This window comes from the organism of the source record quoted next, unplaced genomic scaffold (assembly GCF_019419815.1).
Source record: "Pyrus x bretschneideri cultivar Hongxiangsu unplaced genomic scaffold, Pyrus_bretschneideri_v1 Contig47, whole genome shotgun sequence".
Classification (NCBI taxonomy): Eukaryota; Viridiplantae; Streptophyta; class Magnoliopsida; order Rosales; family Rosaceae; genus Pyrus; species Pyrus x bretschneideri.
Window position 1 is genome coordinate 776,117 of NW_025999784.1, and position 17,220 is coordinate 793,336.

General features: G+C 36.5%; 2 protein-coding genes across 2 annotated transcripts; both read right to left on the reverse strand.

Annotated features, from left to right (window-relative positions):
* Window positions 1-11,603: 11,603 nt before the first annotated feature.
* On the reverse strand, window positions 11,604-12,104 carry LOC125469876. The gene has a single exon (XM_048567929.1). It carries the CDS (start codon window positions 12,102-12,104, stop codon window positions 11,604-11,606), a length of 501 nt encoding a protein of 166 aa, XP_048423886.1.
* An 840-nt stretch (window positions 12,105-12,944) lies between these two features.
* On the reverse strand, window positions 12,945-15,425 carry LOC103961663 (1-aminocyclopropane-1-carboxylate oxidase homolog 4-like). Its single transcript, XM_009374237.3, has 2 exons — window positions 14,517-15,425; window positions 12,945-13,478 (listed from the first exon to the last, which is right to left on the reverse strand). Exons 1-2 carry the CDS (start codon window positions 15,360-15,362, stop codon window positions 13,218-13,220), a joined length of 1,107 nt encoding a protein of 368 aa, XP_009372512.2. The 5' UTR covers window positions 15,363-15,425; the 3' UTR covers window positions 12,945-13,217.
* Window positions 15,426-17,220: the final 1,795 nt, after the last annotated feature.

Sequence of the window (17,220 nt, forward strand, 5' to 3'; positions counted from 1 at the left end):
AGAGGAATGTGTGGGGTTGGTTGTGGTGACTTGGGGATATGCTTTTCTCTACATGGTTTAATGTCCTAGCGGATTTGCGATTGTGGTGGCAACTCGATTCGTTCATCATGGGCGTGTTTTGTTTTTGTCCTTTTATGATTTAGGGTTTGTAGTTCTTCTGGGTTCCTTACTTTGTGGCTGGGCCACCTTGTAAGTCTGGGCTAGTGTTCTAAATCAGTTAACAGTGGCTCTAACTGAAAACTTAACGGATGTACGAAAGTATCTTAAAATTATGATTTTAAGTAACAAATTAGGACGAAAAAAAAATCAATGTATCAAACGTTGAAAACAAAAAAACTTCAAGGTAGTAAATTGAGATTAATCCTAAAATTTATATTTGATTTGTCACTTAGTACTATGGTTTAATTTGACAGTAATCCCTTTGATGCCAATTCATATCATTCAACGTAGGAATTGGAATTTTAATTAGAAGAAAAAACTAATTTTGTTTTTTTTAGTGTTATTATTGATGTGGATATTTTGACTCTTTCTTTGGCTTGTTATAGGTTTTGCCACGGGACATGCAAGAATTGGAAGGAAGGAGTCAACGTATTCAAATGTGAACACCTGTATTTTAGAAATACATATATATTTAATCGTACTTTTAATATTGTGATCATTTCATTGAGCTATATATATTTATATTTTTTTTCCTCTGGTAACTTATTTTGGCCCATTTCTTGACCAATTCCAATTCCAACGACACAGATTTCTTGTTTTCTCCAGACAGCAGCTCTTATCATTGTTTCTTAGTACGTCGACTTCTGCTGCTGTGTATTGCCGACCTCTCCATTAAATTATTATATGTCGACTAGCCAACCCTTTCGTTTCCTGCCATATGTTGATCTCGTTCTTCGTTTCATCTTCTTTATTCTAAGAGTATCTCCAATAAGAACTCCATTTGAAGTTCTCACAATCGTAGTCTCTGTATATAGGCACAAAGAGCTTTCAATGCATCGGAATACAAGTTATCAAAGTATTTAAATAAATAGGAACTCGCCAACATAAGAGTTAGTGATGTTATTGAGAACACTGGTAGGAGCAAAGTCTTATTATACAGGGGACTTGCCAGAATATGCAGTATCGTGCTACCGTTACAGGAAAGACATGATGAATTTATATGGCGTCCATTGTTAATGGTGAGTTCTGTGTTAAATCGGTCACCTGGTTGCAAACTGACAAGCAAATGACACATCTATCTATAGTGTTAGTAAATAGAATGTAGAAACTTTCTGTCCCACAAAATATAGAAATGTTTAGTTCGTTCCTAATTTGTCAAGAAAGTTGGGTTCCACCATAAATTAATTGACAATCTGGGGAGTATCTAACTACTTATAAGCACTTGCAAGGTCTCTTCTCTCATCAATATGAGATTCATTCTCAATACGCCCCCACTTGCAAGGTTCTAAAAAACGCTAGGCGCTAGTTGGGCGGCGGGTTAGCACCTAGTGCCTAGGAGACTAGGTGGGGTTTAGACTGAATTTAGGTAAATTTCTTGTATATCTTGTAAATAAGTGCATATTGACACTTACAAACAATTATATTTATATAAAATCCATGGATAAAATGCGAAAAAAGTATCCAACAAGTCCAAAATTTAAAAACACATTAAGCATATATGCCATATAACTTAAGACATTTTGAATAATTATATCTATTTTTTTTTTTAAAGGTAAAAGTCCCACATAGTGGGTTGGGTGGTTCATAATAAAGAAAAAATTCTGATGTGAATATGGGTAGTTCATAGTAATTTATAAAATATTTTTTAGAGATCATATTTATTAATGTTTAATTTAAAGAGAAATAAAGGTGTGAAATATGTGGATGTAGGGATTGACACCCCATCATTTTTTACAAGAAAAATCAATATGTTAGGGACTGACAGCCTATGGTTTTTAACAAAAAGCAAGCAACTTGATGCTTGCTGTCAAAACTTGATGGAGGGAAACTAAGAAAAAAATTAAATAAGAAAAGCAAGCAACTTGATGCTTGCTGTCAAAACTTGATTGTGAAAGTAAGAGAGAGAAAGTTATTTCTCATCTTCTTCATCTTTCGTCTTTGCTAAACCGTAAACTAGAAGCCCAGAAGGGCAATAATGTAGTTGATATGCATTCTTGAAAATAGAACAAAACTGAAATTTCTGAACTGCCTATGGCACTTAGTCGCCCGCCTAGGCTACCCAAGGGTCATCCAAATCGTCTCGGCGGTCGCCTAATCCCTGTCTTGATTTTCTCTCGATTTTGAGTTAACCCCACGACCGGCCATTGCCCAACGCTTAGACTGATTTTTAAAACACTACCCACGTGTGTCGAACTTTCAAGCCTAACACATGAACAACACAACTCAAGTAATGTGGAGCACTTGAGGCCTTTAGGCTTTACACGTGGGACAACCTGCTCTGTTACCATGAAGAAAGTTGGGGCTCCACCATAAAACAAATTGACAATATGGGGAATAACCCAACTACTTATCAGCACATGCAAGGTCTCTTATTTCATCAATGTGAGATTAATATATTCTCAACAATTTGACGTAGATTATAAACAAGAAAGAGATTGCATAGTTTTTTCCTAATACTAACTTTGTTTGCCCTGTTTTTAACAATGATGAAGAAGATCAACAACATCTCTTTGTTGATTGCAATCTCTCATAATGTCTGGAGGATCATAAATGGTTGAACTTATGTGAATTCTAATTTAGATTTGATTTCTTGGCTATCCCAGCTAAATGCAAATGATGAGTTTGAGCTTTCTATCTTAGTAAGGCTCTTTTAACTTTTTGGTAAGTGTGAAATGATGAATAATCTTGTTTTCTGTATTTGCAAGGTCCATCCTACCAGGGTCCTTATGGTTGCTATTATAGTTGGCAGACAGTATTTGTGACATTCCACATCGCCTAAGGGAGTGAATCCTATAAGCCTTATGTATATTCTCATCTCTACCTAGCACGAGGCTTTTCTAGGAACTCACACGAGAACTTCCCAGTAGGTCATCCATCATAGGATTGCTCTCGCGCGCTACTCGCTTAATTTTGGAGTTCCGATGGAACCCCAAATTGTCACATCCTAGCCCGGGCCCCCACCACATCCCGAGCTCCACTCCACCATAGCATTCTATTGTTCGCTTTGGGCCCCAACCACACCCTCACGGTTTTGTTTCTGGGAACTCACATGAGAACTTCCCAGTGGGTCACCTATTATAAGATTTCTCTCGCGCACTACTCGCTTAACTTCGGAGTTTTGATGGAACCCAAAGCCAATGAGTTCCTAAAAGGCCTTGTGCTAGGTAGAGATGAGAATATACGTAAAGGGCTTACATGATCCACTCCCCTAGGCGATGTGGAATGTTAGTATTACATGCCAATAAAACATAAGATTAATTCATACCCATAATGAAACTCATGGTTTATCTCAAAGTATCAAGTGGAGGCCACCTCCATGATCCTAAAATAGAAATTAATTTTGTTGGCTCTTTGGTGGGTTTTCAGGCTATTGCTGGTTTGTCATAAGAGATTCTAATGGTTCACCTATTGTGGCTGGTACCCACAATCTCGAAGAATGTATCATTTTTGTTGTTGAAGCTCTTGCTTTGCATGATGCTTTGAGAACTGCAAAGGTCAAGGGTTTTAAGAAGCTGTATGTTGAAAGAGATTCCAAGCTTATCATTGATGTTATTTTGAACAAGTGTAGTACTCCTTGGTGACTAAGGACAATCTTTGACGACATCAGATCTCTAGCTAGTTCCTTTTCTTTTATTTCTTGGTCTGGTGTCCTTCACAAAGCAAATTTTATTCCCGATGCCATTACTAGTGTTGGTCTACTAGATACATGACACATATTGGGGATAGGTTTTTATGCACTATTTCTAGAAGTTCTTTTCCATTTGATTGTAATGGGTTAAGGTGTGCACGGTTTAGTTTGGTGCAATTTTGTGTTAGACCAAAACTAAGACCAAATTTTTTTGCAGTGCACTTTTGAACCATTTGGTTGCGGTTCAATTCGGTTTCAAACCATTTGCAAACTAAATGTTTTATACTATCAATACAGGCCAATTGAAAGAAAAATTATGATCCACCACACTAAAATTCAACTTGAAATAAAATTCATCAAAATGCTTTATGGCACTACTTTAGTACAACCCAATTGAAAAAGTTAAGTTTACCATACTAAAACTAAAGCTAAAACAACTTCAACATTAACATGTTTTATGACATTAGCAGTACTACCCATAAATAAATAAAATTATTCACGCAATTCAACAATGAGGTTTTGGTGCTTTAACTTTTAAGTCACTACTTTGCATCCATCAACCCTTTCTCTCTCTCTCTCTCTCTCTCTCTCTCTCTCTCTCTCTCTCTCTCTCTTCCTTTGGACACTTACTATTTGAAGGTTGATCAGGCGATACATGGGAAGACCTTGGAACCTGTGAAAATGAAACTGATGGATGAGAAGTTAATAAATATTATGAACTAGAAGCTTGAGATTGCCTAGGAGCTTGTTGTTGTGGTTGTGGATTAAGAGTATAAAAGGCAATTGAATTCAAATTGGTCAACTCTACACAATATAAATACACAAACAATATAAATTACATTAGTTGTTATAAACTTTAAAAAACTACAAAAGTAACAAAACACATTGAAACAATAAAGTAAAGAAAGCTTACAGTATAAATTACCTTTGATATTAGATTAAATATTCATTTAATTTTTCTGGTGCAGTTCGGTTCCGTGCGGTTTTTAAAGGTTCTTGAGGTTTGGTTTCAAACCAAAACTATTTCAAAATCGCAAAAATCGAACCGTTCAATGCTTTTCAATTTGGTTTGTGTTTCGATTTCAGTTTTTGATTCCAAGTGCCCCTAGTAATGGGGTTTGTTGTACTAGAGGTTTCTCTCTTTAATTAAAATTAAGGGACTCACCCGATACCTAAAGAAATCCTCAAATGTGAGGACTTTATAGGGACTCAAAGGGTGGACTCTCTTGTTAATTTTGAGTGGGAAACAAACCCACCCAAGTGTGAATGTTGCGCGTCAGCCTTTCTTTTTGGTTTTTTCTTGTTTTTTAAACCCATCCACATGAATGCTAGTAGTCATTCCTGCAAATTCCCCCTTTTTTAACCATTGGCAAACCAATGGTAAAGATAGCTTATTGGTTTTTATCAACTATCATAATACTCCAACGAAAAAAAATAATAATGTTTTGCTAATATTTCAATCCTTGCATTTAGGAATTATACTAGAAGGATCTTCCATTGAAGACAATATTTCTTTAGAGACCAATATTTTTTTGAAGTCCCTAAATGAGTCCTTAAAACTGGTGCTGATAGTTTGTGAATAGGGACTCCCATTGGAGATGCTATAAAACAGCAAAAATCTTGTCAGACCTATTCAGTTCACCACTCCCTCTTCTGTAGCTCAAATCGAAAAGAGTTCTTCATGAAAGTTGTTTGTCTATTTGAATGCTTTATGACATATCTAAAATTGAAGTTAATCCGATCACTATACCTTCAGAAAATTAGGTATGTATGAGTTGGATTGATATTTTGACTAGTACAAAAGTACCGTGAAACTACGCTATGTTGGTGAATAGAATTCCAAATCGTTCATATGAAAAATAATATACAATTAATATATAGGAGTTTCCATCCTTAATACTAGTGAGATCTTTTGTAATAAGTGATTAAGTGGTGACAATATTGGTGATATTGGTGTTGGACAAACATTAGCCTATAGAGTTTCAGAGAAGGTTATTCTTTCGATATGTCTTGAGCCCGATTACTGGGCTCGAATTTGGATCATTAAGTTTGCTTTCAAAAAGTTGAGCTAACTCTAGCTTATGAATAATGAATGACTAGGTCCCCTAGAAGTTGTGTTGGTTCTAGTTACCAAACGACCATCGGGCTCTCAAAAAGTTGTGTTAGTTATGGTATAATGACTTGATCAATTCTCGATGCAAGAATTGGTTTCCCATGTAACCCTTTATGGGGTCACTCGTGAGGAATGTGTTGGAAAATAAAATCCTACATCAGTCATATAACAAAATAATATATAATTAATATATGAGAGTTTCTTCCTCTTCTCATATCACCAAGGTCTTTTGTGATAGAACCTAACACTTAGTAATAAGTGGTTAAATTGAGACAATGTCATGATTTTGCACATACTAAACCGAAAACCTATGGTCGTGGTACAACAGTTAGAAACTAGAAGTTATCGTTAGAGTTTTCATATGTAATAATTAGGTTCTAGACAAAAGAATGAGAACCCTTATTGTATAGCTTGTGCGATGTAATCTTTATGTAAACTACTACTATCACTAGAATTTCATTCTAGATTTTAATGTTTAAGAATTGCTATGATTTCATTTTATTTATTTAATTTGATTGCATCTCGATTATAGAAGTTCTTAATTCTATAATTAGAATGTGATTCATGCCTCAGCTCGGAAAAAATAAAATAATAATAATTGTTTTCCTGAATCAGGGCGTGACATCAAAGGAGAAGGTAGGTTCTTAAGCTTTAGCTGTCATATTACTTTAACTGATTGTTTTCAATTTGATCCTTCTTGGATTTGAAAATTGAGCCTCAACAGTATTGAGAACAACTTCCTAACCTTTTACTAATCACACTACAAAGCTTAGAGAGGAAAAAGTGTTACATTCTTCCCCCTTAAAATTGAAAGCATGTTGCAAATGAATAATATAAATGAAAATGCTAGAGAAACCATATATTTGATATCTTCTCCCACTAGCATCACCCCAATACGTAAAAACGTACATAATGTTATAAATAGGTAAAAGTTAGAGAGATAACATTTACTAGTGACAGAAGCGAAGCAGGTGTAAAATATCACACTATAATTGTATTACAAGGGAATGTCTAATAAAAGTGGGAGGAATAGATACTGATGTTAATTATATTCCTTTCTTTCTCTTTTCTATATTTTGATTGCAGTCGAGTGCTCTATTTATAGAGCAACTCGCATTATTACATGTTGAAATTTACATCACATGACTTTGAAAATGCAATCCGTTTGTTTCCAAAGTCTACATCACATTTGTGGGCATTGAAAAACCTATGTGTGGGCATTCATAACAATGCCAATGTTTTCAACACTCTCCCTTGGATGCCCACATATCAACATCAATTGTCTCGTTAAAACCTTGCTTGGAAAAATCCAGTGGGAAAAAACCATAGCGAATGAAAAAGAGTACAACTTTACTTGGATTGCTGATTTACGTTAAATATGCTTATGTTGCCTCGTTAAAACCTTGATAGGAAAAACCCAGTGGGGAAAATCCTAATCGAAGGAAAAAGAGTACAACATGCATGTACCATGGATGCTCCCCCTAATTCCGCATTCTCCAAATTTAGTTGTTTGGTAAGTCGACGTAAACCGATACTTTGCACTAACTTCTGAAACGTGCACATTGGTAGAGATTTGGTGAACAAATCTGCTAGATTTTCATTGGAATGGATTTGTCTGACTTCAATAACTTTAGCCTTCTGAAGCTCACGTGCACTGAAAAACTTTGGAGATATGTGTTTAGTCTTATCGCCCTTGATGAATCATTCATTCATTTGGGCAACACAGGCTGCATTATCTTCATGAATGACAGTTGGAGTGTCTGTCTTTGAAGGTAGACCACATGAATTCTGAATATGATGGATCATTGATCATAACAAAAAACATTCACAACTTGCTTCATGTAAAGCAAGTATTTCTAAATGATTTGAAGATGTAGCAACTAATGTTTGCTTTGTTGAGTGCCATGAGATTGTTGTATCTCCATTCTTGAACACATATCCAGTTTGTGAGCGGGCTTTATGCGGATCAGAGAGAAAACCAGCATCTGCATATCCAACAAGGATCTGGTTATTTGTGGATTTGTTTGAGTAGAAGAAACCCATGTCTGTTGTCCCACGAAGGTATGGCAATACATCTTTGACTCATTTCCAATGATGAATTGTTGGAGCAGAGTTATACCTTGCTAACAAGTTGACTGAAAAAGTTATATCTGGTTTAGTACATCGTGCTAAATACAATAAAGCACATATTGCACTCAAATATGGTACTTTTGGACCAAGAACCAGTTCATCATCTTGTTTTGGACGGAATGGATCTTTCTTAATGTCCAAAAAATGAACAACCATTGGCGTGTTGAGTGGATAAGCCTTGTCCATGCTAAATCGCTTCAGGATTTTTTCAATGCAAGCTGTTTGGTGGACCAAAATTCCACTAGCATAATGCTTGATCTGCAGGCCAAGAACATTTTTTGTTTTTCTAAGGTCTTTCATTTCTAATTTGCTTTTCAGATATTCAGCAGTTTTATTGAGCTCTTCAGGGGTTCCAACTAGGTTCATATCATCGACATATACTATCACTATAGCAAATCCAGAGTTGGATTTCTTAATGAGCACACAAGGGCAAATGCCATTGTTGATATATCCTTCTGTAATCAAATACTCACTGAGATGATTATACCATATTCGTCCAGATTGTTTCAACCCATACAATGATCGCCTTAATTTGATTGAGAGCATACCTCGTGATTTGTTAGTTGTTTCAGACAACTTGAGTCCTTATGGGACTTTCATATATATGTCAGCATCTAATTCTCCATATAGATACACGGTGATGACATCCATAAGTTGTATGTCAAGTTTTTTTGCAACCACTAAACCTATTAAGTAACAGAACGTAATTACGTCTATTACAGGGGAGCATGTATCCTTATAATCAATTACAGGTCTTTACGAAAAGCCTTGTGCAACGAGTCGTGCTTTATATCTTGTAATCTCAATTTTCTCATTGTGTTTCCTTGTGAATACCCATTTGTAACCCACGGGGTTTACACGAGGCGAGGTTTGAACTACTAGTCTAGAAACATTTTGCCTTTCCAAGGAATTTAATTCTGCCTGGATTGCATCTTTCACTTAGGCCAATCTTGTATCTGTTTGCATTCATCAACAGAGCGGGGCTCAAGATCATCACTTAATATGATTTCAGTGGCTATTGCGAATGCAAACGTGTCATCGATGATTATTTCATTCTGATCCCACAATTCATTAGTACAAGCATAATTTATGGACATTTCTTTGTTTTCATTGACCTCTGTTTCTTCAGGTACATGTGTCTCATCAAGAACATTTTCTTTTTCTGAAAGTACAGAATCATGAATTGTAGATGTGTCATTCATTTTTTCTTCTTGAATAATTTCATTTGGATTCAGTTGTGCCCTCGACTTTCTCTTTCGAGAGGCTGAATCTTTTGAACTTAGAGGTCTACCATGCTTCAAGCGTGCACCAGATGAATCATTCGTTGCCACTTTATTTTGTCCAACAGGGACATCAATTCTTGCAGGTGCATTTGCAACTGGTATATGCGATTTTGTCATTTTCATAACATCATTAAATGCATCTGGCATTTGATTAGCAATACTTTGAAGATGAACAATCCTTTTCACTTTATTTTCACATTCAGTGCTACGTGGATCAAAATGAGATAAGATGAGAACAACCCATGTTAGCTCTTTCCGTTCTTCTGGAAAGATCTTTTCTCCCCCTAACGACGGGAAGACTGTCTCATCAAAGTGACAATCAACAAAACAAGCTGTAAACATATCACCTGTCAAGGGTTCTAAATATCTAATGATAGATAGTGAATCAAAACCCACATAAATTCTCAGTCGATGCTGGGGTCCCATTTAAGTTCGTTGTGGTGGTGCAATAGGTACATAAACAAAACAACCAAAAACTCGTAAATGTGAAATGTTTGGCTGATACCCAAACACGAGTTGTATTGATGAGTATTGGTGGTTGGCTATAGGTCTCAATTGAACCAATGATGCAGCATATAAAATGGCATGTCCCTATGCAGAAACTGGCAATTTTATTTTTATAAGCAGAGTGCGGGCTATTAACTGAACCCGTTTGATCAATGCTTCTGCTAAACCATTTTGAGTATGGACATGAGGAATGTGGTGTTCAACATCAATGCCCAATGTCATGCAGTAATCATCAAAAGTTTGAGACATAAATTCACCAGCGTTATCAAGTCGAATTGACTTAATGGGGTAATCTGGGAACTATGCTCGCAACTTAATTATCTGAGCAAGAAGTCTCGCAAAAGCTACATTCTGAGTAGACAAGAGACAAACATGTGACCATCGGGTAAATGCATCAACCAAAAACATAAAATATCAAAATGGTGCACAAGATGGTTAAATAAGCCCACAAATATCCCCTTGAATTCTTTGCAGAAATGATGGGGATTCAGCATCAACCTTTAGTTGTGATGGTCTAATTACCAACTTCCCTTGAGAACAAGCCTTGCAAGGGTTATCATTTCAGATAGCAATGTGTCTGCTCAATAATGGATGTCCATTAGAGTTGGTAATGATTCTACACATCATGGTAGATCCTGGGTGACCCAGACGGTCATGCCAAAGCATGTAAACTTTTGAATCAATGAACTTTTGGTTCATAACAGTATGTGATTCAACTATCTTTATGTATGTATAATACAATCCATTCGTCAAACCACGCAACGTCTCCAATATATGCTTCTGGGTATAATTGGAGGTAATGCATAAATACTCCACATTTTCTGCACTTTTTGTTTCAATGTGGTATCCATTTAAACGTATATCTTTAAAACTCAACAAATTTCAAGCAGATCGAGTAGCGTACAACGCATTCTGTATAGACAATATTGTTCCATTTGGTAACATAATTTGGGCTTTCCCCAAGCCTTCAATCACATCTGATTGCCCTGATATTGTTGTTACCCTTACTTTTGTAAGCATCAATCTTGAGAAATATTTTCGATTTTGAAGTATTGTATGCATGGTAAATGACCATAGTTTTTATCCATGCTCTCTGAGTAAGGGAATCACAGTTAAAAGCAATTTATAATAGGAAATTTAAATGCCACTTTTATTGAATCTGAAATGCTAGTTTTTAAACTACAAGTTCAGCATAATAAAAGTACGTCAAACATCAATGATTCAATCGGACCGGTATACTTAATTTCCCCTTTCCACCATGAAGTCTGAAACCTCTAGGTGGGTTGTGTTCAACTGCCCTAATAAGTCACACACTGGATCAGGTATATCCATTGGTTTAGCCCGGTTGAGAAAATTGGTCTTGACACCCTTCTCCTTGAGGAAGGCTTGATACAGATCCACCAAAGATTTTGGAGTACGACAGGTACGTGCCTAGTGCCCATCGCCACCACACCTATGACATGCTCTATCAGAGTTTCTAGAAGCATTGTTCATACGAGCTTTGCCTTTGTGGCGATTTCCATTTTTGAAGCTGAGCCTGAATTATATATGCCTCGGAACTTGGTTGTGAAACTAGACACCATGATTCTTGCCTTTCCTGTTCCACCGTCCTAACCTGTGGCCACGTCCTCGTTTATGATTATTACCACCAGAGGATGTAGCGTTCACTTCGAGGGGAAGCAACATTCACTTATGGGAATGGTGCAAATCCAGTAGGTCGGGACTGATGATTTTTCATTAGGAACTCATTGTTTTGTTCAGCAACTAAGAGCACAGAGACGAGCTAGTTGTATTCAATAAAGCCTCGTGCTCTATACTGTTGCTGGAGGAGCACATTAGAGATATGAAATGTGCTGAAAGTCTTTTCCAGCATATCTTCCTCAGTAGTGGTATCTCCACAGAGCTTCATCTGAGAGGTACTTTTGAACAACACTGAATTGTACTCAGCCACTGACTTAAAATCCTGGATCCTTAAGTGAGTCAATTTATAGTGAGCCTTTGGAAGAATCACAATTGGCTTGTGATTATATCTGTTTCTCAATGCCTTCCAGAGAGCTAACAGATCTTCAACCGTTAAATATTCGCTCTTTCGTCTCTCATCAAGATGGCTACGAATAAGGATCATAGGCTTCGCCCGATCTTGAGAGGATGAGATGTTTTCTTCTCTATTGGTATCTCCAAGATTCCCTGCTTCTAGATGGATCTTAGTATCCAGTACCCAGGTAAGGTAATTATTCCCAGTAATGTCCAGGGCAGCAAAATCAAGCTTTGCCAAGTTCGCCATTTTTTTTCTTTCTGAAAGAAAAATGAGATGCGTAAGAACTTGCAATAATATGTATTCCTAGAGGTATGTAGTGTTAGAACTTTTGGTTCTTACAAATTTTTCATTTTGATTTTTAGGCCAAAATGATAAGCATTCGAAACTTCTGGCTCGAGATTTACATGATGAATGAGGAGGGCGATTGTACGGCACCATTCTCATTGAAATAACATAACATAGGATGGGCAATTATTCCGCACCACTCAAGTAACAGGAAAATTTAAATATGCAAAGTAAGGTGGGCGATTATACCGCACCAGCTAAAATTGCAATGAAATTAAACAGCAGACAAATTTAAATACGCAGGGTAGGGTGGGCGATTTTACCGCTCCATCTAAAATTTGTAGTAAAATTAGATCTATAGTCCAAGATAGGCGATGATACCACACCATCATGGATCGTAGTAAGATTACATTTGCAGTTCAAGATGGGCGATTGTACCACACCATCTTAGATTGCAGTAAAATTAACATAAATAAACACTTGGTTAGTAATCAAGATGTACACCAAACAAGAAATCAAAGATATATGTAACTGTTAGGTTGAGAACTAAAAGCAGGCATGGTGCAAACAGTTCTTCGCAAGGGTATATCTAGCAGTTGAGGCAGAGGAAGAAGATGAACAGTAAAATCCTTAGAGGAAACTTTTTTTTTTCTTTCGGCGAAGAGAAATGAGGAATAGTTATATTTAGAGAGTCGTGCTGATAACGTGTTATAAATAGGTAAAAGTTAAAGAGATAACCTTTACTAGTGACAGGAGCGGATCAGGTGTAAAATATCACACTATAATTGTAACACAAGGGAATGACTAATAAAAGTGGGAGGAATAGATATTGATATTAATTATCTTTTCTTTCTTTCTCTTTTCTATATTTTGATTGCAGTCCAGTGCTCTATATATAGAGCAACTCGCATTATTACATGGTGAAATTTACATCACATGACTTTGAAAATGCAATCCGTTTGTTTCCAAAGTCTACATCACATTTGTGGGCATTGAAAAACCTGCGTGTGGGCATTCATAACAATACCAATGTTTTCAACACATAAAAACATCCTGGAAAGAGATGGATATATATCAGTTTTTTAGAGTGATTTTCTCAATCAGAGACTTGGTATCTATTCCTTTGCCATAGAAGTTTTCAAGGAATTCTTGGGCAGTGAAGTCTCGATAAACTGGTGGTTTCTCAGGTGACAAAAGCTCCGGAAGAGGTCCACAGTAACCATCTTCTCTCCATTTGGATAGGTTGAAAAATATCACGACGGAGATCCGAGCTTCTTTCCAAGAGTTTGCCAACACTCTGTGTTGTACACTTGTGTACTCCCCGTTGGAGATTATCTGCAGCCTCAGATAAAAACACAAAGGGTATAAACCTAATTGGACAGAGAAATAAATAATCAATTTAAATAAAAAGAAAGAAAGAAGCAATAGTCAAACCAAACTTTGAAAAAGTATGGCCATTATAGATTAGTTCACGTTTTAATTAACTATGGTCGTGATTGATGCATATTCATGGTGAGGAAATGGATCCATTTTTCTATTATTCTTCATAGAAAAAGGTAAGATTTGGTCAAGATACATATGCATGTATCCTCCACCTTTAAGCTTCATTGAAAAGTTCTAAAACTTTGTTTAATTGTAAGAATAAGCCGCATGCATGGTATTCAATAAAAACGGCAATATCCATCTTTACGTTGAAATATTAAAAGAGATTTAAGGAGACGGAAATAAACAAAGTTTACAAAACGACAAAAAATACGAGGTGAATCATAGACCAAACAAAAAAAAGAAAATTAGTGGAAATGATTTGAAAACTTTGAGTTTTAATCAAAATGATAAAAATATGTTGTAAGTAAATAGTACTAGAAATGACTTTTTAGAGTAAAAATGTCATTTTAGTTAGAAGTGAATATTACCGGGAGTGTTTTGTTAAAACTCCCAACAAAAAATCGACAACCTTCCTTGTTTTTCTGGTAGAGTAATGTTAGGGAGACTAAATTTGTAGACTAAATTAGCAGACTAAATGAGGTGTCATAAATAAAAAATGAGCACGTTTATCAACGATTAAGTAATAATCCAATCATCAACTTCCATATCATTTAGTTTACAAAATTTAATCTATAAATTTAGTCTCTCTAGCATTACTCTTTCTCCAAGAAATCTTTTACTTTTGTCCAAGTAGAAATTGGAAAAGTTACTGTATCCATGACAGTGCTGTGTACAGTGCCGACGATGTAGTGGTGAATTCAACTAACTATAACACAAATGTCAAGTAAAATCAGGGGATATACTCTTGTTACTCAATATATCACAGTTGGACGAAAAATTGTTCATGCAAGAGACAATATAAACATGATATTGCCTCGTTGGATTTACCTGAAGTAAGTCTCCAACGTTAATAATTAAACCTCCAGGCACAGGCTTCACATCCAGCCACTCATTTCCATGCCTAACTTGCAACCCAGGCACATGGTTCTGCAACAAAACTGTTATAATCCCAGGATCAGTATGTGCCGTAATCCCCACAGTCCGATCAGGCTGGGGACAGTAAGGATAGCAGTGCCCCAAAAGCGCCCTCTTATCTGAAAACGTTAACTCCTTAAACCTCCTTCCCTCCAACCCTAACCCTTCTGAAAGCAACTCCATCACGTCCTCCGCTACCTTGGTTGCATGCAAATCCCATGCAACCACCTCTTCCCTACAAGCCTCAGGTATCTCCTCCACCTCTGGCCTCTCCGGACTCATCCACACTTGTAGTGAGTCGTGCCAGCTGGCAGCCGTCGTGCGGTACAAGTCGTTATTGCTAGCATACATGACTCCCTTTCCCTCCTCTCGCTTGTAGTATTTGGATTTGACCTCATGGGGCTGCTCGTGGAACGCTTTGACAGCGTTGACCGTTTTGCCCAAAACAGAAACAGGCACTCCATGGTTGATGACTTGGAAGAAACCGAAGTTCTGGGCTGCGGATTTCACTTGGTCAACAATTTTGGGGCGGTGGGCAGCGGAGTTGATGTGGGAAAGGTCGATCGTGGGGATGGTGGTGGTGCTGTGTTTGTACGGCGGTTTGAGATCGGACAAAGTTTGAGGGTCGTGGATAAAAAATTGAGGGATGGAAGTAATGCCAGAATCGGAGAGACCCTTGACTCCCATCTTTGACTCGTCGAATTCTTTCACTTCCTTCATGCGGTCGTACAGAGTTGCATCAATATTTTTGGCTGCCATTTTCTTAGCACAACTGAGAATTAGAACTTTCAATCCAATAAAACAATATGTTTGTGCGTCTCCCTTTCTTTCATCCAACGATATTTAAAGGCGGGGATGCGTTTAGTGCTCTTTATTTTATTTTATTTTTTAACAAAAAAAGAAAAATAATGTAGATAGTGCTTTTTATTTTTAATCCTTTTTTTGGTGCCAAAGTCATGACGTACTGCTCATGAAATTTCCATTTTACGTAGTCATTAGTGTATGTCCTTTTTATTTAGAGTAATGCTAACAATATTAAATTTGAAGATAAAATTTTGAAAACTAAAGGACATGAAAGTTAATGATTGGTTTATTATTTAAGTGTTGATAATGTGCTCATTTATATTGGTGACACATCATTTAGTTTGCAAATTTTATCTTCCTAGCATTACCCTTCACTTAATTAGTGTCATTTGGTTCTAAAATATCACTACCAAATTACCCATATATATATAGAATAAATTTTACAAATTAAAGGACATGGAAGTTTATGATTGTAGTATTACTTAAGTATTGATTAACGTCCTTATTTCTTATTATTGATACACCATTTAGTTTACAGATTTAATCTACTTAATATGAGTCTTAACTTGAATAATCACTACTAGGTCCTGGGCCGTCCAGTGTCCGAGGAGTGTTATTGAGGCCCATAATTCTGATATTATTTAGTTGACTTGTTCTTAAGTATTTAATCTGGAATTACTGTTAGATTCTTACTAAACCTTATGGCTCCTAAACAGGTTTTAGCGACCAAATTATTGGTCACCGAGTGATTTCTTCAACCTCGTAACCAATTCTGCTATGTGCATAGGTCAGTAATCTGCAAAACTTTAGCGACCACTGACACATAATATTAAGCAAGTGGTGTGTGGCTTGTGTAGGTAAGAAGTTCTGCGGGCTGGTCCTGTGAGGGATCAAGCAAACCCGGTGACTCTCAAGAGCCATCTTCTCATGAAAAAAAGTGATAATTAAGCTCAATGATGCGTGAGCGGCACAAAAATATTTGTAGCCATGTACGTAGCACTAGGACTGTAATTATAGAAATCTAGGACAAAATCAATATGAAGTCATGATGTTTAAATATCGAAAGGAATCAATATGTTTGAACGACAAATTTATGTCAAAGAACATGATGTAGGACAAAAATCACATTATTTTGCTAAAGAGACTTTCTCAAAGTACAACTCTCCTTATACTCTTCACCACCTGATTTTTTTGGCACAATATTTATGATGTTGGCTGGAGAATTGTGTCAAAAAGATGAGGTGATAAAAATTTTATAGAGAGCCCCACTTTCGAAAGAGTGGATCAGAAGTAATTAATATCACTAGATTTATATAGTTGTGCAACAAAAGTAGGAAAAAAAAAATTGAACATATATTGTGACGATTGATTTACTTCAAGCAAATGTCCAACGTTGATATTCAGGATTCAGGGTTTAGGGTTTAGAAATGCCCAAAAAGCGCCCTCTTATCCGAAAAAGTTAACTGCTTAAATCTCCTTCCCCACAATCCTAACCCTTCCGAAATCATCTCCACCACGTCTCGCCCCGTTGGTTGCATGCAAATCCCATGTAATATGACCTCTTCCCTGCACACCTCAGGTATTTGTTCTGCCTTGGGCCTCTTCGAGCTCATCCACACGAATGAGGATCCTCTCTGGATCCTCTTTGTGAGGATCACAGGAATCTTCCAATCATATCAATTCATCATATATCGTGCGGTTAGAAATAATTATAAATTTATTTATTTAAAATTAAATATAAATAGTATTTGACAAAAACTGATCACACGATATACGATGAACGAATGTGATCGTAGGATCCTCATTCCATCCA